The sequence below is a fragment of the Primulina eburnea genome, chromosome 7, assembly GCF_022965805.1.
Source record: "Primulina eburnea isolate SZY01 chromosome 7, ASM2296580v1, whole genome shotgun sequence".
In the NCBI taxonomy this organism is placed as follows: domain Eukaryota; kingdom Viridiplantae; phylum Streptophyta; class Magnoliopsida; order Lamiales; family Gesneriaceae; genus Primulina; species Primulina eburnea.
This window is the reverse complement of record NC_133107.1, coordinates 5649716-5670614: the sequence shown is the minus strand read 5'-3', so window position 1 is coordinate 5670614 and position 20899 is coordinate 5649716. Positions and strand designations below refer to the sequence as shown.

The window sequence follows — 20899 nt, the reverse complement described above, 5'->3', positions numbered from 1 at the left end:
GGGAGAATTCTTGACTCTTGTCAATTCAATTTAAATAATTGATGTCATGCCAATAACTTGTATCAATTCGATAGTAAGATTTCAAGTGTAAGACGAAGTCTCCATCGAGACTACTTGTAGTAAACATCTCCTAAAAAAACCATTTATTGACTTCATTTCAAATAACATTTATCTTGGGCACTTAAAATCCATCACAATCGAGGTCATGATCAGTAAATCCTTGTCCCAATAGTTAAATGGATGTTCAATCTATGTCAGACTGATTTTTTTTTCATTCCTCGACTAACCCATAAAATATCTCTGCATTTTTTGGGCTCACATGTGTTTTTCGGATGAAATTCAGTACAAAATATTGAAAATCTGGAATAAATATAATTTTTCAGAACCAAATATTTAAATATGATATTAATATATGATTTTTGAGTACCCAAACATGTGTAACAAATTTTGATATTAGTGACACGTCTTTTTCAGATGAAAATTCGGTATAAAATATTCAAAATTTGTTATTAATATATGATATTTTTGTACTAAATGTTTCAGATTGTATTAATATATGATTTTTGAATGCTGAAACATGTATACCGAATTTTTTTAGTAATGAAACATTTTTTCGGATGAAAATTGATACAAAAAATTAAATATTTGATATTAATATATGATATTTCAGTATAAAATTTTTCAATATTTTATACCGAATATAATCCGAAAAAAGTTATGAGCCCAGATAGTGCATAAATATTTTGTGTGAATAAGATATTGCAGAGAAAGTTTCAGGTTTGACATAATGAACACATATTTAACTATATTGTTGGGAATTTAAAAGTAAGTCTCTCCTTCTTCTTTGTTTTTTGATTCTTGTTCTTATTTTCTTTGAATTCAAGCATAGAAAATGATTCAAAGATCGAAACTTTCATATGAAAGAATGAACAAATATATTACTCCACCATTAGTTGGTAGACAAAAACTTGTGTGAGACGGTCTCACGGATCATATTTGTGAGACAGATCTCTTATTTGGGTAATCAATGAAAAAATATTATTTTTTATGCTAAAAATATTACTTTTTATCGTAAATATGAGTAGGTTGACCCGTCTTACAGATTAGGATCTGTGAGACGGTCTCACATGAGACCCACTCTAGTTGATAAGCTATATAACTTATAACTAGTACTTGTATTTGTTGTATAATTTTTTTTATATCTATAAAGAAATTTTAAAATAATAAATTATTCAAAATATAATTTCAAGTAAATTGGTTTGATGTCAAAAAGCCACACCAAATTCTAAAAGTAAAAATGTCACAATAGAATCTGTTTGGTTGGAGAAACCAAGCGACTAAATATTAATATTTTTGGTTTTCGTTTCAATAATTTTGAAAAATAATATATAAAATAAAATAAAATAAAATAAAATCTCAAATTCATTTTTAATATTTTTGGTTTTCGTTTTAATAATTTTGAAAAATAATATATAAAATAAAAACTCAAATTCATTTTCTTTCTTTCTCCTCAAGCTGCACAGGCGAGGTCTCACCCCCCTTAAACCCTTGCACACTTCCTCTACTTTCCAACCTAAAATCTCAGATTGAGAAAATCATGTCGATGAGCAGAATAACGACCAGATTTTCGAGGGTTGTGCTGGCACAGTTCCGCCACCCGCGGCCCCTATTCGGGCGTCAGGATACGCATTGCGTTTCTTCTTTTTCTAACCTGCTCTATCCCCATGATGAGGTGCTTCTTTTTTATTAACGACTGCGCTTTCCGCTGATACAGATTGCTTTTTTCATCTGAATACCCGATTTCTCTTGAATTTACCTTTTTTTTAGTTTCCACAAAATTTCTGTGAAGTTTGGTACTTCGTGCCTTGTGCTTGAGGGATCATTTCGCTTGTATATATTTGGTCGTAATTTAACGCATTCTATTGTTCTTTCTCTATGCTTTGAGTTTGATTATTGTCTGTAGTATACATCTTCAATCCCCAAGTAGAGCTATACCCTGTAGTCTTGGTCTTATAAAAGGGTTCGTCATATCAAGAAAAATTCGTCAGCTGATATGTCGAAGCTGTCTTGAATAATGTTTAGGATGTCCTTCCGTTCACTTGTCTGTATTTATGCCATTATTTTGTAGGATATTTCATATTTGTTACTGAGCTATGATGTTAAGCGATTATATACTCAACATTTTTTGTTCTTCTGTCAATGGTTTATCATGTAATTTTTATCGATTCAAAACTCAGAGAATTATTTTCACTTCAATATAAATTTTGACGGATCTTCTGGTTGCTCAAAACAATCACTTGAACTTGTGTCTATATCGTATGTGGATGATTTCGCCTTTTCAGGTAAGAATTCAACTCTTCTTGAAGACTTCATTTCTAAACTTTCTGCTGTCCATCAAGGATATCAGAGATGGTGAACTTTCCTGTTATCTTTGCATGCAAACAGCAAACCTACCAATAGAATCTTGACATCTCAATGAAAGCACATTCCAGATCTCCTGAAAGAACAAGAATGCTTATGCTAATGACATCCATACACCATTGTTTCCAAATGAGGGTCCTATGCTTCATGATGCTAAGTTTATCTCTGTTATAAAGGAAAATCAGCCTGTATATTCTCTTTGTCGACACGTTCTCGTCTCCTTCAATGTTCTACAACTGAATATTGATCTGCCATCAACATTTACTTCAATACCTATGTGAGACACGTGAGCACAGCCTACTTCTTTGGGATTGGTCTCCCGTATCCTGTTCTCTCCTTTCTGATGCAGACTGGTCAGAAACACCGACAATTGCACCTTTACTGGTGCTTATGGTATTGTCCTAGGTACAAGTCTATCTGTTGGAGTTCCAATGAACTAAGGAGAACTTCTAGGTGTTGAGGTGCTCTATTTTAATTGACTACCTTGGTTTCCACAATCATTGAAATTGTTTGGCTCCAACGATTGTTACCCGAACTTGAATCCAATTTTTCACTCTTCCTGGTTAAATTTCACGACCATGTTGGTACTGATTATCGACGTGCAGATCCCAACTTCCAGTTACTCATGAAAACCCATTGCCATTTACTTCCATGCCGGTACTGATTATCCCAGACATCCTTTTACTCATGAAACACATTGCTGTAGACTTCCATTCTATCATAGATAAATTAGAAAGTGGTGCACTACGATCTTTAACATTTATCCAGTTATTAGCTCGTCAAGGTTCTTACAAAGCTTGTTTCTTGCCAAGAGTTGCAATCACTATGAGTTAGGGTTTCAGACATGGACCCCATTGTTTAGAGGGAATAGTATCGTCATTCCTATGATAGATTTTGACCTGTTCTCAGTCTTTCAGGAATCCCCCTGTTTAGTAAATCTATAACTAGACATATGTCCATACCGTTAAGCAATCATATTCTTTCCATATTTTGTTCCCTTTTAAACTGTATATATTGTAATTCTCTCATGAGTGAGGCTCCTTTACTTAACTAATTTGAAGTTTAGTCTAAAATGTGCTTCAGAATATTGCAGATTCGTTTATGTATACGTTGCAAATTATCTATGGCCTTCTCTACGTCTATGGCTAATCCTTTCATGAATTGTGTGGATATCTTCTTGGTTTATTCTATGTCTTAGGCTTATTCTTGAATGGTTTCCATGTAATGTGTTTTGCCTTGTTTTCTGGACTTGCTTTTCTATGTTATCTGTGCAATATTAATGCATTGTGAAGCTGATAGTAATAAGGACACTCTTCTTCCGTTGTAGGTGGGACGCGGCAGCATATCATTGCTACATCATTCAGCTCTAAATTCATCCGCCTTCCAATGGTTCGGATTTTCGTCGTCTTCATCACCACAAGTAAACGAGGAGACTGCTCGATCTGGGAACGAAGTGGAAAATAAGACAGAAAGAGGTGATGTTCCTGATCATTCAGATGTATCAGTTTCCGCTGAGAAAACTGAATCAGGTTCTTCCTCCTAATCTAGCTCTGACATGCTTGATATGTGAAGAGAAGGAGAAAAGGTACTAAACAAATTGCATTTTTTTATTCTGATTCAGATTTGGAGAATGACATTTCAAGAGATGATCTTATGAAAATCCTTGTGGAGAAGGAACGACTTCTGGTTACAAAGCAGGAAGAACTTGAGAAAATGAAGGATAAGGTTCTAAGGACTTTTGCAGAGATGGAAAATGTAAAGGATCGTACCAAACGCGAGGCAGAAAATGCAAAGAAATTTGCTATTCAGGCTAGTGGATTAGTATTTTAAATTTAGACTATTGTTGGAGGTCCCACATGTGGTTCCCGATTGTTTCTTTGTGATGCAGCACAAGTTTAAGAGTTTCCATAATTTTTATTTCCTATTTTAATGTTATCGTATTTTTGGTTTTAGGATTTTTTATATTTGGTATAAGGATTCCTCTTTATTAATTGTTTCCTTATTTTAGTGGGATTAGAACCCTATATAAGGTCTTTTAGATGGATTAGAACCCTATATATAGGTCTATTGTTTGTGAGAACAATTCATTCAGCATTATACTTCAATTTCATAATATTTTCTCTAAATTGAGCTGAGTTTTTTTCTTTTTTCTTTTGAACAACCCTTCCGCCGCACCACTTGGGAATTTATTTATGATACTCCTATTCTGCAGAATTTTGCTAAGAGTCTGTTGGATGTGGCCGATAATTTGGGGAGGGCTTCTTCTGCTGCTAAAGAGAGTTATACGAAAATTGATGCATCCACAGATACAGCTGGTGCTGTTCAACAACTTAAGATACTCCTCGATGGTGTTGAAATGACCGAGAAACAATTAACAGAGGTATTTTTTTTGGGGGGTTCTTTTGGTTGGCTAAAAATATTCTACCTCATTCTTTGACTAATTCTATTTGTTGCCACTTGCCATCGAAATGCATTAGTCAAGAGTTTATAAATTAGCATCAGTGTGTGGTACTTTGTTAAATTAGTTTTATTGTACATGGTTAGAATGATTCTTGTTAGAGTCAGAAAATGAATTGGTGGAAGATGGTTGGATGCTGATGGTGATTTGTAATTGGTCTGAAATTATGAACTGTGAACCATGTGAACACTGTCTATTAGAAAATCGCTTTGCATGAGATATTGATTGGTGGATGTACTGGGTAAATATTGATCATCTATTTAAATTTCAGTATACCTTGGAAAATTTTTGCTATTTGGGAAGTCAATAAACTACGTTCGGCCCGTGATATTGACTGGCATTCAAACTTTAGATGATGATTTAAACTTGACACACTTGGATTTTGCCATTTCCAGGTGTTTAAAAAGTTTGGACTAGAGAAATACGACCCAGTAAATGAAGAATTCGACCCAAACAGACATAGTGCCGTATTCCAAGTACCAGATGCCTCAAAGCCAGCGGGCCATGTCGCAGTTGTTCTTAAGGTATTTGAACTAAACGTTAGGTGATGCTTTATACTTTGTCTTTACTAGGGGTGTACTTGTAAGCGAAACGAATTGAGTCGAATGTTTAGGAAATTTTAAGGCTTGAATTCGACTCAAATTAGGTATATTTGTGGACGAGTTCGATTCGAAGTTTGAAAACTTTAATATTTTTGGCTCGAACTCGGTTAGAATCAAGGCTAGAGTTTGAGTTCGGCTCGAATTATTTGAACATATTCGTGAACTATTCGAAAATTAAGACAAAAAAGTATTTATGAATATTTAATTTTATTAATAAAATATTAAAACTCACAGATATATCTTAATAAAATGCTAAAGCTGGTAGGTGCCTCGCAAACTATCGAACAAAATAATTTGGCACCAGACTACTAAGTGGATTTCATGTGATCATTTTACTTTGATTTGTTGACCTTTACGGTGCTGTTATATATGTGTTATAATTTTAACTTGTTAATTGTTTTGGCATTTTTAACTGTAAGTACTAAGTTTCACGAGTACCTTTCTCACTTATTTTACTCTTGATGCAGGCTGGATACATGCTGCACGATCGAGTTATAAGGCCTGCAGAAGTTGGTGTAGCTGTGGCAATGAACAATGAATAGGCTGAAAAAGGATCGGAGTTGTGAGAAACACACAGGTGTACAAGAAAATGAACGAACTGACAGTATGTTGTGTTGGGGTAAGCTTAAGCATGCATCATTTCTAATGCTAAGGAATGAACATAAACCAAAGTTTTATCCTTGAGATTTTTTTATTACAATCAGAACATGTCTCAGTTTAATGCATTCATAGTAATGGAAATTTTGAGCCTGCAGAGTCAATATCAGTAATTATAATCCTTTACCCATTCATACTCTTAACTTGTGCTATAGTCTTGTGCACGCACAGACAGCATACATCTCGACACCCAAATGTATGCTCACAATCTAGCTTCAAGTCCTAATAATCTGAATTTGGAGAGCGACGGCCAACTGGCATTCCGATGTCTTTCGATCATACAGATAGGAAGGATATCTGTCTTGTTTTATTAAGAGATTTTCTAAGAATTTAGAGCTCAGTCATCTTCCCCGTTGTCATTAAGCCAAAATGTTGACCTATCATATATGCAAGCAGCCATAATTTTAATATCCCACCATCAATTTTACGCCTCATTTCCAACAATGATCCGAGCATAATATCTGGACCATACACAACTAATGGTTAAAGCAGTCAACCTTGCCGCTTTACTCACATTTTTTATATATATCTAATACCGTATTTTGATCTTCACCCTTTTCCTTCCAACAAAGAAGCACACCTACACTTCTTAAAGTAACTCGGATTACTTTCTTGAGATGAACATGGTATTCCTAGCCTAAAAAAAATCGATTTTCTAATACTGTCATTTTGGCCATTAAAAATACATTAAATCGTCCCTGAAGTTCTCATTAAATATCACAAAATTTGGGTATCAAGATAGTATTATGGTGAAGTAACCTAAGCAAATATGAAAGAGACCAAAAAATTTTATATTAAAAGGATTCTTGATATAAGTATATGTAGATATCAATATACTAAGGATAAAAACAATATCATCGTCTAAGGTTTAGCAACGGTTTTTGTGTTTCTGCGGTATCGGGAGTGGCACTAATAGATCACCAACCAAGAAAGAAGTAGATCCTGAATGTGGACTAAAAGTGGGGAAATTCTTGAATCCAAGGAATTTTTGGAGACTGGAAATTAAGCAGGAGCAGGCGAGTAACAGTAACTTCACCTACAATAAAAGTGTTAACTTTGGGGGATTGGAATCTTTCATCACCGGATTTCAACGAGGGTGGCGTTCACGGCGGTGATCATTCGCATGCACTTAAACAATGTTCAAACAAAGGGTTCATCTTTCCTTTGATGCAGAAATCAAACAAGAGAGAGTTTTGCATGAATCTGAGGAGAGTTTTTCTGTCAAGATGACGACGAAGACCGAAGGTGGAAACGGGCAGTAGAATAGTTCTACATTTCACACAAGTAGAAATGGGAAATTGAAGAAGGTGAGTTTTAGGTCGCCGGAAGTGGCCCACGAATTCATTCTGGGAAACTCACATGAAGTATATGCTGCAGAATAAATTAATGCCACGGTATTGGTTTTGAGGATCTACGCTTTTTGATCTTCATTTCAATAGTTTGTATTATATGTTTGCCTCATTTTCGTTAATTCCGCATAAGTCAAGTGTGTGTTTACAACATTCTTGGACTTGTGATTAGACTGTATCATTAAACAACCACACGTAACCAAATACTTCTGAATCTGTTTCTAGGAAAATTAAAATATAAAATGGCTTACTTCCACAAACAGACGAAATCAAATGTACAATTTTTTGCAAAAAAATAAGTATCCCTGGCGGCCAATTTGTCAAGGAAGCTTGTGGATCAGCAATTTTTCACTTACAATTGCAAAGATTCAAAGATGTAATATATACCGAACCCTAAGAAAACATTCAAAAACACAAAGAAGTTGCGCTTGACCACAAGATACAAGGCATTGTAAAACTACATTAAAAATGCAACCTTAAACCTTGCAAATGCATAACAAGAGAGGAAAACAAGATAAAATTTAAGAGAAGAGATTGCTAAAAGATGAACTTCCTTGTAGAAGTAGAAGCAGGGGTTCGAGAAGTGGTAGGCGATGTTGATGTCTTGAAAGTGACCGGAGATTTCAGGGTTTCCAGGCTCCCTGTAGATTTATCAGCAGCTAGTTTTGCTCCTCTTGGATCAGTTAAAAGAGTTTTCTGAAATGACTGGGTGAAACCAGTTGCAATTATAGTGACATGAATCTCTCCGTTGTATCGTTCATCCACAACAGCGCCAAATATAATGTTGGCCGAAGGGTCGGCTAAACTCGTAACAACCTAGAATCCAATGGTGAGAATGAGTGTGACCAGAATTTTAGGTGAGAACCGTCATTTTAGTTTCTTATCGGGTAATGGCTCTTCCCGGTAAGACTGGAAACAATATAATGAATTATTTATTCAGGAGAAAAAGTGAAGGTAAAATATAAGACCTGAGACACCCTATTCACTTCTTGAAGGGTTATATCCTTTCCTCCGGTAATATTGTATACAACTCCAGTTGCGGACTGGATAGAGGAGCCTATCAAGGGGGCCAAAGTTGCTTGTTCAGCTGCTTCCTCAGCACGGTTCTTGCTAGAGGAAACACCCACTCCAAGCATAGCGGTACCTGAATTCTTCATGACTGCCTTGACATCTGCAAAATCCACATTTACCAAACCAGGTATCTGCAAAAAACAAGAATCCATTTAAGGTTAACATGTCACAGCAAAAATTTGTGGACGAAGTGCAGCAGATAAACAAGATAGCTCACTGTGATAATATCTGATATTCCTTGGACCCCTTGGCGGAGCACATCATCTGCCAGAAGGAAAGCATCTTGAAGTGGTGTCTGTTCATCGGCAATGTCCAGCAAACGATCATTTGGAATCACTATAAGTGTATCCACATTTTTCTGGAGCTTTTCAATTGCTTCAAGGGCCTGAAGCAATGGCAGAATCACAATGCAATAACATCAAGACAGTGGAAGTTTGCGATTCATTTGATTAAAAACATTCACATAGCCAGTGCAGCATTGCGCATAATCCTCAAATGAAATCATAATAAGAGAAAGTATTGACAAAAATTCATTAAATCTAGGAATGCGGCAGATATTATCGAGTTAATGATGTGTCCACAGAAAATTCTCATCTTTTTACACTACAAACATATGGTTTTCATAGACCGAGAACATAATTCTCCGTCCAACTCATGAGGAAGCACCTAGTCCGAACGTTTTGTAAAATACAAGGCTTACACTCTAGTTATAACATAGAATGTAAATAAAACCTGCCTGCAAAGATCTTTTGCGCCCCTCAAAGCTGAACGGATAGGTAACAACACCAACAGTCAAATATCCTGCTTCCTTCGCTATTTGTGCAACAACAGGAGCAGCACCAGAGCCAGTACCCCCACCCATCCCTGCTGTTATGAACACCATATCTGATCCTTTGAGAGCATTTGCGATACCGTCCTTTGATTCCTCAGCAGCCTCCTCCCCCAGAAGCGGGTTGCCACCAGTTCCTGCATCCCAGAAAGTGTTCCAAATTAAAACTATTGTCAGAAAACCTTGGTTATTTTAAAATATAAATCTATATTTTATTGTGGATTATGAGACTCGGGTATTAAATATCAGTCCACCTAATAAATTTCTAATTATACGGTATATCTCTTCTTTACGAGGGAGATTACTGTCGCATCCAGTTAATTAAGTTACTCTTTTTTTCTTAGGAACTATCATGGAGGGACAGCAATATGATAAATGCATTCAACAATTTGAGGGAGCAATGCTACCAAATCTAGCTTGACAAGCCAGAAGAGAGAAGTACACATCATATTAAGCAAATCTTTCATTTTAAAAGAATTATAAATGGAGATACAAACCAAGTCCTCGGGTCAGAAGCTCTCCGATCTGAATAGGGTTCTTAGCAGAAGATTGTAATAGTGCCTGAGCATCCGTATTTATTGCATAGAAGTCCACTCCCTGGGATTAAACAGCTCAGAAAATTATTTCCGATAACTGAAACAATAAATAAGCAGATTATCTGAAAGAGAATTTCCACAAGTCAGAGAAGGAAAGTCGTGATTTTGATTCTTGGAATGCTGATGATGGATAATATTAGATCGACAATAAAGTGACTTTTCCTGAAAAACATAAATTAAGATGGATTTACACTTTCATGCATCGAACTGGAAGAAAATAACAAATGGAGATATACCTGTTTTGCACACTGTTCGATTAGTTAATTATGCTTTTCGTATAGACAGCTAATGAAAATATAGACTGTTCCTTCACACTCGTGATATTTTGATTAGAATCAGGAGCTTGGGCCTTCCCTCTAAATCGTAAATTCTAGCAGAATAATAGATATGCTAAAAAGTGGCCTTAAATTCATTTATCTTTGATCTTCGTTCTTGATTTCTCCTTTTTTAGACCCTTCCAAGGTCAATCTAGGAACTATATCTACAAAATTCTTATGATTGTGTGACATACTGATTGCAACCTTTGTCAAAATCAGAGTAAGCCATATCTAATAAAGTGAAAGGAGGTAACGAACTATGACTCGCAGCATTGGAATGCTCTAAAAATAATCCTACTACTACTCAAAACGAGGGAAAACAACACCTACATATATAGCATAGCACCTTCTTCCTTTCATAAAAGGCAATATCAACCTAGTGCTCTGAAAACTTTTTAAAGGTTTAAGTTGGTAGATTTCACGTTCTCAAATGCTCGTTTACGAGTAAAATCCTATTTATCACTGTAACACCAGCTCAATAGATCTATACTTAATCCCCTGAAAATATTACTTCCAGCGCTATCGCATTCAACACATATTAAAAAAATCACCCCCACGCTGAAGGTGCCCATCAAATCCAATACTTAAAAGTTCAAAGGTCGAAATTTGAATATAAACAAGCAAGACCCATTTCGCAAAAATATAGGAACAATGGAAATTGGAGACCGACCTGTAAGCCGCTGCCAATCATGCGATTGACGGCATTATTTCCACCACCGCCGACACCAACAACCTTAATCTTAGCGGAGTCCATCGGTACAAACGAGCTGTAAACCCCATTACGTCGTCTTCTGGAAATGCGCTTGGAATTCGTAGATGAGAATGATACATTATTATTACGAGCATTTTTAGAAAGAAATGGGGGGAACGCAATTGCAATGGAGGAAGATTGAGACGCGGATAACTCGGAAGAAAGCTTTGTGAATCCAAGCGTCGCCATTAATGGAAGCTACTTTTTTGGTATCAGAAAATGGGTGTTTTGTATGTACCTGATTTATTTCAACTTTGCAGGATAAACGGTTGTTAGGGTTCTATGTTTTTGTTTCTTGTTTTTTTATATAGTAAATTATAATTATTTGTCCAAATTTGTCGACTAGCAGTTATCTTATGAGACGGTCTCACAGTATGGATAGACTCTATCGATATTCACAATAAAAAGTAATATTTTTAACATAAAAAAGTAACATTTTTTCATGGATGATCCAAATAAAATATACGTCTCATAAAATATGACCCGTGAGACCCGTAGACCGTGTCCACGAAAGTTTGATTAGGTCTCTTGTGAGACAGTCCTCACGAATCTTTATCGGTGTGAGACGGATCAAACCCTACAGATATTTACAATAAAAAGGAATATTCTTAGCATAAAAAGTAATGTTTTTTCCTGGATGATCAAAATAAGGGATTCATCTGCACAAATGCCATCAAAGTTACAGAATAAATATTAGGCGGAAATAAAACGGAAATAAACATGTTGGTTTCATATGACACAAAATGGTCTATCATATGAGGTTTTGTTTTCAAGTATTATATAATACTAGTTAATATTAGAATAACTTTTTGGCTGTCCCATGTCCCTATTGATAAAATAATTTTTGTTTTTTTTAATTTCAAAAACTTTTGTTTTTATTTTGTTTTACAATATTCATAGCACTTATCTCGTATTTGTCAAACTTCTTATCCATAATAGTTATAAAAAAAATTGTACACACGCACCGCGTGTGCAGAGAAGATAATATAATAGCACTTTAGCACACACAATGTATGTGAAAAAATAAAAATTACTTTTATTAAATTTCGAAAATAATTATCTATCTTATCTCCTTAATAATATGATTAAAAGATTTAAAACAAATATTATTTTAAGAAAAACAAGAAAAAATTCACCAATAAAATTATACATTGAGATATAACAATAATTTTAAATAATATTTCACCAAATTAATTATAAGTTAATTAATATAAGTGCATGGACAAAGCAAAAAATTTCGATTAAAAAGGGTGAAAATACACAAACTTTTTTAAATATATTTTAATTAAGTACGGTGCCAGAAATATCATATATTTTTATGTATTGATAAAATTATAAATGTAAGCAGGACTACACAATTTTTTTACTCCAAAATAAGAGCACGATATATTAAAATATTATTTATGTTAAAATAAATACATTATACACCAAAAACATTATACACGTCTTAAAGATACATAAGCAATTATGTTCAAGGAGGTTCTTAGCTTGGTGGAAGGCATGGATGTCGATGTAATCTTTGAGTTTGATTCTAAAATAGTTATTGAGGCACTAACCTCGAAAAGAGAAGATGACTAAAAGTTTGGTGTAATTATCTCATAATGTCGTGAAATACTTCGTCAAATGTCATCGTTCAGTGTCTGTTTCACATGTAAACAAAACAATCAAGGTTGTCAACAATCTTGCTAGGGTGTCTTGTTTCCATGCTCGTCCCTCGATCTGGAATACTCTTCCGGATTTTATTTTTGATGTTTTAAATGAAGACTGTAATTCTCTTGTAATTTTTAAAAAAATGTATTTAAAATTTTATAAGATAAGTGCAGAGTGAACTTTTCACTCCCCATACCTCTAATAAGTAATAATCTACCCAATAATAAAATTAAAAAATCGAGGCGACGGCACTCACCCGCCCCCACCGAGTCCGTCTCCGTCTCTTTGTAAGGAGCTCTAGTAAAATGATGGGCTTAACGAATGTGTGCCCACTAGCCCAATGGGTTTTAAATTGGTTAGGCCCAATACAAGATCAAAGTCCAACCCCATTTTAATGAACATATCTTATCCTTGCCACGCAACAGACATTTTATATAAATACATAAAATTAAAAAATTCCATATATTATATAATAATATTTAATAAATTTAAATTAAATATATATGTAATCTTTACATCCAACATTTTATTGCATATATACTTAGTGCTCTATGCAATCGTTTGCGTACGTGTAAAATAAAAAAAAACCAAATAAAATTTTAAGATTTTTAATAAAGAGTGGGTCTCATGTGAGACTGTCTCACGGATCTTAATCTGTGAGACGGTTCAACCCTACTCATATTCACAATAAAAAGTTATACTCTTAGCATAAAAAGTAATTTTTTTTCATGGATGACCCAAATAAAGATCTGTCTCACAAAATATGACCCGTGAGACCGTCTCACACAAAGTTTTTGCTTTAATAAATTAATTAAATTTAAAAACTTTAAAATACTAACATGTGTAAAAAAAATCGAAATTAATAAATAAATTAAAGTAAATAGGAGTATTTAAGATATTTAAAAAAATGTACCATAACCCCAAGGTTTTTGTCTCATCGTTTCCAGGTTTTAATCAGTGGTAGAATTTTAGTTGCAACTCTTGTGTAATTTCCGTCGTTGAATTTGACAAATGTCTATTCGGTCATTATTTACCTAAACTTTTACAAATTCTGTCGTTAATTTTATGTTTTTTAGTGTATAATTTCCGTCGTTGAATTCTTTTGTTGTAAGAGCAAATGTTTATCGTTTTATCAAAAGTTATAGGAAATGATAATGATGCGACTAAAATATTTTAATATATATAGCATTTGAATCACCATGTTTCGATTACTATACCAGCAAATATAATTATTGCATCTTAACAATCTCTCTCAATAATTGCACTACTTACAATCAATATGAAGATAATACATGACCTTGACTTTGATATCAATTGTAGGACCGATCGCTTGTTATTTTACCAAAAAATATAGTCGATGGTAACGGCGCAACTCAAATCGTTTAAACCAAATAACAGCTCAAACACAATATTCCGATTACTCTATCAACAATGACAATTATAGTACTCCAACATTAAAATATTGTAATTGTGTTAATAAATCTTAATTGCAACCAGTGAGTGACTGAGTGGTTGGCTAACGAGGCATATATATACACGTGCTCTTGATTTACAGACGCCTTTTTTATTTTTTCATAATTTTATATATATAAAAATTAGTAATAATATTTTATGATATGATTAGCCGTCTTAATTTGAATTAATCAAATCTAACTTTCACAAGTTTTTGACTAATTAGTGCTTCATCACCTACTTTTGTCACAAAAATCATTTTCAAGGAATAGAACTAAAAGCTTATCGAAGTTTCAAAGAATGAACTACATATTAATATTAACCTTATATATAAATATATATATATATATATATATATATATATATATATATATATATATATATATATATATATATATATTCACAAGTTAAGTATTTATTTATAATTTAAATAGCTCCTCATCAGATCAAAGATTATACTTAATCCACTTATGCGGTCGATTGACTCATGCAGACAACTTTGAGATAAGCTTGGTCGTGGAGATTAATTGCAAGGCAACGCAAAGCAAGAAAATAAAAAAGAGTAAACAAATCGTTACTTCCTCAGATGAAATTGATCATATATATGATTTGATTATACATAAATTCTTGACCTTTCTATCGAACTAGTCAATGGTACTATGCGGGAGCTCTTGCGTTTGGCCTATAAATTGGGACGTCCCTTGTTACATTTTTCATCCAAAGATTTGAGCACTTGAACACAACTAAAATATTGTGTAGAAAAATGGGTTCCAAGATTTTAATCTTTCTTGGCCTTCTGTTTGCTGTGACAATACTGATATCTTCCAGCATGGTTTCAGTTTCTGCTCGAGCTGATCCTGCGACGGTCACTGAAACTAGTGAGTTCAAAGATATATACAGCAGCTTCAATTCCTTAACGCGGACTCTTTGTTTGTCTTCTTTTCTTTACATTTCTACTTTTGAAAATTTTTTAGCAAGAAAATTTATGGATCCTTGATCAGATTTTATAATCATTGTGTCAAAAAGATGCATCCTGATCATCGTTTATCTCCGTGGACCGTCATTATCGGAATCCTTTGTTAATATGGAGTCGTAATGGCAAAGATTTGAATCTTGTTAGTTAATTTTACTACATGTTACAAACAAATGTGATCGAGATATAGATCCATGCAATATGTTATATCTAACTGCTCAACTGTTTTGATTTTTTGTTAGAGAGCGACGTTGAAGTGGATAGATATCATGGAGGAGGGCATTATGGAGGAGGAGGGCATTATGGAGGAGGGCATTATGGAGGAGGGGGGGGAGGGCATTATGGAGGAGGGGGGCATGGAGGAGGAGGGCATTATGGAGGAGGGGGGGGAGGGCATTATGGAGGAGGGGGGCATGGAGGAGGGCATGAAGAAGAATCAGGAGAAGCAGCAGATCGACATTATTATAAGCCCAAACCAAAGAAGTGCAAGCACTGGCCTCACTGTTAGGCTTGGGCTCCGGCATGCATGCAAGTGCGAGTGCTGGCTGACTGGCTAGCATTTTGCAATGGTTATCGATAATTTGCTTATGAATAAGGTTGCAGTTGGACCAGTGAGCTAATTAAACTGTCTGTATTATTAGCTCGAAATCAGTTTGTGTGTGAGAGTTATCATTTGATATTCTCGATATTCTGTTGAGATCGTCTCATATATATTATATGTTTGTGTGTGTTTGGTAAGAGATTTTTGATTCATGCAAAAATCATATATAATAAACTTTGTTTGTGAGTTATACTTTTTTCTTTAATTAAGTTTGAATAAATTGGAATACAACACGAAAATGGAGATCAAAACTACTTTTTATCAAATTTGGAAAAGTGTAAAAATGACGAACCAATAAGCGATCAAATAAAATAAATCATCCCCGTTTCCGGCTGATATACAACCATGATTCCGGCTACTTCTGCCTCATAACGTCGCCAGAAAATCGGAACTCTTCAAGAACTCTCACATCCCCACTAGAAAGAAAAGTCAAAAGCTAGCCCCCACCACAAACCCAGCGTCAATACCCACCTCACCAACCATGGCAGCCGGCGCCGCCATTTCTTCCTATCCAGAACCACCTTCAAACCGAGCTCCGCCGGACCGCCACCCCACACACCACCCCTTGAACCACAAAGACCGCCGTGGTCTCCCAGGAAGGCCAGGCCCTCGTTACAATAGGTCGTGCATTAGTCCGAACACAAGAAATGCCGCCAGCACCGCCGGAAGTGCGGCCCAATCTCTCTCGAGCACCGCCGCGGCTGCAGATCGAACAGGCTTGTATATTACCTGGCGCAGTAAACTGCTGACATTTATGTTCCACCTCCTGCCCTAGAATTCTTGAAGTGAGGTTGCTAGATAAGTCTCGTCTGATGCGGGCTCGAGGTCCAGCCCCACCAGGTTCCGAACCCAGAAATTATAACATCTACCATTAAAAACACCAAACAACAGTACCCGAGTAACAAAATAATAGGGTGGACGTGTTCTTTCTGACCAGTCAATGCAGTTAAGAACAGCAGAAAAATTGGGATCTCAGCGGCCAAATTTAGCGGCAATGTCTTATGTTTTTGGCCGGGGGCGGTGGGGTGCCCTTTTCCGGCTTGATCATGAACGGAAGGCGGCTGTGATCAGTGATTATGAAAACGAGAAGAGATTTTGTGGGGTTGATAAAAGCGGGTCCTGATCGAAGGCATACGTACAGAAGCAGCTTGAAATTGTCGAGCCATGTGATGAAGAACGCGGTGATTGCGGCGAAGAATGCAGAGGTTAAATACAGAGGAAGAGTTGCAAAAACGGAGAAAACAGGCAGAAAAGAAAGCAGGCGCCATTTTTCTTTCGGTAACCTTAACGAAATCAAGTGGCAGCAACAGCGAGAAGTGATCACTGCTATGCTCACATTGCACAGATTCTTGATTTCACCATCCATTTTGATCTGTATGGAAGCTTATAATTCCACCAGAAAATCGATCTTTTTGTGTATTTCAAAAAGTCGAAAACAAAGAATAATAAAAGGAAAAAGTGGTGGAAGAAAAAAAGGGAAAGTCGGTGAAAAATCTCCGATCAAAATATTTTTTTGGGTTCATTCTCTAATCACAAAATTGTGGTACTATGTCATACAAAATGTGGTACACTTCGTGTGGAAATGTGGTACTAAAAAATATCTAGGGATTGAATACAAAAAAAAATCGACAGCTGAGTACTGAAGACCAATTTCCTGTCGAAAAAAAAATGCATGTGGACAGAGAAATGAGTCACCACCATTAATCCATTTCTATTTTTCATATTTTTGGAGGAACTGACTTAAAATAAGTGAGTTGCATTTATATATATATATATATATATATATATATATATATATATATATATATATATATATATATATAGAATATATAAATTAAAAAATATATTTATAATTAAAATTTAAACTATAAATTTTGTGTTATTAACAAATGATAATAAGCATAACACATATAGAACAATATGAATTGAAATAATTTTTTAAAAATATTTATCTATCAACGACCATTAATAATCAGACTAATATATATCAAAATATAATATTCCTAACTAACTAATAAAGGGCACATATGAAAGATTTGGACTTGTAACATTAATTTGAATATCTACCATCTTGTTACATTTATATGAAAATGTGAAGAATTTATTTTTAACCATCCGTCGTTATTGGTTCCTAATGTTATTGTAGTAGAAATTATTGGATATTTTATTTATCCTTTTATTTATTTTAAATATATCATGATATCATGATAATTGAAGACTTGATTTATTACTAATAAATAAGAATATTAATAATAGGTCATAGATACAAATATTTTTATAGTTTGACGAGGAAGACGGTCTCACGGATCTTTATTCGTGAGACGGACCAATTTTGTTCGTATTTACAATAAAAATTAATATATTTGACATAAAAAGTAATACTTTTTCGTGGATGACCCATATAGAATATACGTTTCACAAAATTGACCCGACGATGAGTTTTTGTGTAGTTTGACATATTGAGTAGTTTTGACATCTGGGTTACATAATAATATAATACACTAATGATAGTATGTAAGGGTGTTTTCCAAATAACTAGAAGTTCTTAGATTGATAAATAAGAAGATACTTGAATTAAAGAAAAAAATTAGGATTTCAAGAATTCTTATGTGTTGATTTATTAAATAAGGTACCACTATCAATAGTTCAATTGGGATTGAATCCCTATATTATTAACAGTAAAAATAGTTTGGTTGATTAATTATCAAATGCATTGAATCAACTTTCGATTTTGAAATAATGTGTAATATTTTGGGGACGTGATTCTAATGCTTAAAAAATCAGGTTTTAACTTTTTTTTTTTACATCCAAATTGAAATTTGTATTTAACAAGATTCTAATAAGTAATAACTTTTCAAAATGTGCAATAACTTCTTGTTAAGTTACAATGTGACAATCACGTACATTTTGATCGACATTATCGGCTCAATCATACGTAGCTACTATATAACTAAGATGGCCTTCGTATAACATTTCTAACGAGGCGTTTTCACTTGGATGGACCATAAAATCATCTTTCTAACTAGAAAAACGATCAAAAGAATGCAATAGTTTAGTGCAGCTAACACACTAGTTGAAAAGAATGTACTATTCGGATTATTTTTTTTGAAATTGGATGCAAAGTTTCTAAAGATAGCTTTTTGATCATGCATAAAAAAACATTATTAATATCTTTCGATCAAGCATAATAAAATAACATCATTAGTCAAATTCACCAATCACCCAACTAAATCTTTAGTACCACCCTACACCAATAAGCTGCAACAAAAGCCAAATGAAAAAAAGGAAAACGTCGAATGCACAAGATGTGGTCAATATTTATAAGAATCCACATATTATCCCCCATGACATGTAAGCAAAGTGCACGACTGAAGCCCAAAAGGCCAACCAGTGCCCCATGCGGGTGAAAATAGGAAATCAAACATGTTGAGCTGACTTGAAGGGTCGGGGTGAAACTAAGGGTAGTAGGGACCCGGAGTAAAGCCTCGATATCCTGGTCTTGGAACTGGAGGAAGGTAGTTGTCAATTGTATCCAGCACAGGTGCTCTGGGAACCATATTATTCATACGAACATGATTCGACTCACCCAATCCAGAAGCATATCGGTTCATTGCAGAAGTATTCATCCCACCATAAAATGGGATAGATGCTGCATGTAATGGTCTGCCTGGAGATGGAATCCCGGGCCCCGGATGAGATAGATGCTCGGGTCTTTGATTCCAGGAAATTGGTACCTCTCTTCCCGGAACACTTACATGTGGGTGATCTGTCCTTTCGAAGGGATAGCCCATCCATCGATCATTCGAGCCCCTAAAATCATATTCAGGATTAAGACTATGAGAGTATTGTTGTCTGCTGGCCATTCCGGGCATACTTGGGTATTGTTCCTCGGGATTCAAGCTGTATTTTCTCACCAAATAATCGTCCTGATTGCCATTATATGCAGTTTGAGAGTATGGGGAATATGAACTCCTACTATCAGACTGTTGGTAATCATCCCTCCCAGCATTAACATGCGTTGTTCGTTCAAGGTGTCTGGAAGAATATATGTCCAGTGGACGTCCATCAGCTAAATTTGGTGAAGCCTTACCTGATACGAAATGTTTGTTATTGGACTCATCAACAAGAGACTTATCGTTGTTTGATCGTCTTCTCTTTCTTGGCTTGTCATCAAGCCTCTTTGGTTTTGCTTCAGAATGATTCTTAAACGGGACATCTTTCTTATCATCTTTAGTGCTTTCTCTGTCGTGTGGATAAACAACCTGCCGACTTGGAGTTACCCTAGCTTCTTGTTCCTGATTTTCTTGTTTATCGGGATTTTTATCTTCCCCTTTCCTAAGACAGGGTTCATCAAGATTATGACTTTCCTGCTTAGGAATAAACGAGTGCATCTCGTGATGAGTTTCCTCCAAGCTATTTTTCTTCAGAGCTCCAGATGAATGGCCATGCCGTACAGCAATATCCTTGTGTTTGGACGTCCAATCTGGATGACTCCAAAGGTAAATAACAGGTGCAGTATTGTTCCAATCCTCAATTTGGTTGTCATGGACATCAACTGACCCAGGTAGGTAAAACGACTGAAATAGACAGCACATTAAGAGCGATACTCAAACAACCTTGTCAGAGATGCTCAATATTAAAATGCAAACAAAAAACAGAAAAACAAACAAACAAAAAACAAACTACCTTGCCACTGAACATCTGATCATCCTCCCAAATAAGATCATAAGGGAATTTCTTTTCATCCAACCTGATCAACAGAAGAATAACAGACTTAAACTTCTCCACGGGATACAGATGATAAACAGTTTCCTTGTTTCAACTTTTGAGCTTAGCCAAAAAAGTAAAAATTTACCGCTGTGTCTCCCGTGGAACAATAAGGATTAGGAGCTTTGGTTTAAACTCGAGGGCTTTATCAATAAATTTGTTAGCAAGAGCAGCATTAACTCCAAATGGTGGGTTCAGCCCCATGATCTGAGAGAGAGAGGAAAAGAGAGGGAGAGAGAGAATATTTTATGAGAGGCACCAAAATTTGTAAAAGCAGAGAGAGGGAGGATTTTCTCACCAATCTAGATCCGTCAGGCAACTCATCTGGTCTCACTCCCATCCAGTCCCTTCTTTCAAAACAAAAATCATCCTGCAATAGAGATGACACTAAAGTTTAATAGATAG

The 20899-nt window shown here is 35.1% G+C and overlaps 3 protein-coding genes and 1 pseudogene across 4 annotated transcripts in view; 1 reads left to right on the top strand and 3 right to left on the bottom strand.

Annotated features, from left to right (window-relative positions):
• The first annotated feature begins 1503 nt into the window (after positions 1–1503).
• LOC140836918 (grpE protein homolog 2, mitochondrial-like) lies at positions 1504–6290 on the top strand. The gene is made up of 6 exons (XM_073202794.1): positions 1504–1732; positions 3749–3950; positions 4043–4230; positions 4634–4801; positions 5275–5403; positions 5949–6290. The coding sequence occupies exons 1-6, from the start codon at positions 1598–1600 to the stop codon at positions 6021–6023; spliced, it is 897 nt and encodes a 298-aa protein (XP_073058895.1). The 5' UTR covers positions 1504–1597; the 3' UTR covers positions 6024–6290.
• Positions 6291–7717: 1427 nt separating this feature from the next.
• On the bottom strand, positions 7718–11310 carry LOC140836917 (cell division protein FtsZ homolog 1, chloroplastic-like). The gene is made up of 6 exons (XM_073202793.1): positions 10971–11310; positions 9885–9984; positions 9295–9524; positions 8776–8943; positions 8456–8689; positions 7718–8303 (listed from the first exon to the last, which is right to left on the bottom strand). Exons 1-6 carry the CDS (start codon positions 11238–11240, stop codon positions 8025–8027), a joined length of 1281 nt encoding a protein of 426 aa, XP_073058894.1. The 5' UTR covers positions 11241–11310; the 3' UTR covers positions 7718–8024.
• Positions 11311–15760: 4450 nt separating this feature from the next.
• Positions 15761–17200, bottom strand: LOC140836916 (probable long-chain-alcohol O-fatty-acyltransferase 5; annotated as a pseudogene).
• A 1678-nt stretch (positions 17201–18878) lies between these two features.
• LOC140836914 (protein ENHANCED DOWNY MILDEW 2) overlaps positions 18879–20899 on the bottom strand; it is a 30188-nt gene continuing 28167 nt past the window's right edge. For both annotated transcript variants that reach the window (XM_073202790.1, XM_073202791.1), the window contains exons 16-19: positions 20793–20864; positions 20583–20701; positions 20414–20477; positions 18879–20304 (exon numbers count right to left, since the gene is read on the bottom strand). In XM_073202790.1, the coding sequence (XP_073058891.1) occupies positions 19183–20304; positions 20414–20477; positions 20583–20701; positions 20793–20864 (1377 nt within the window). In that variant the 3' untranslated portion in view covers positions 18879–19182. The remainder of the gene's footprint in view (positions 20305–20413; positions 20478–20582; positions 20702–20792; positions 20865–20899) is intronic.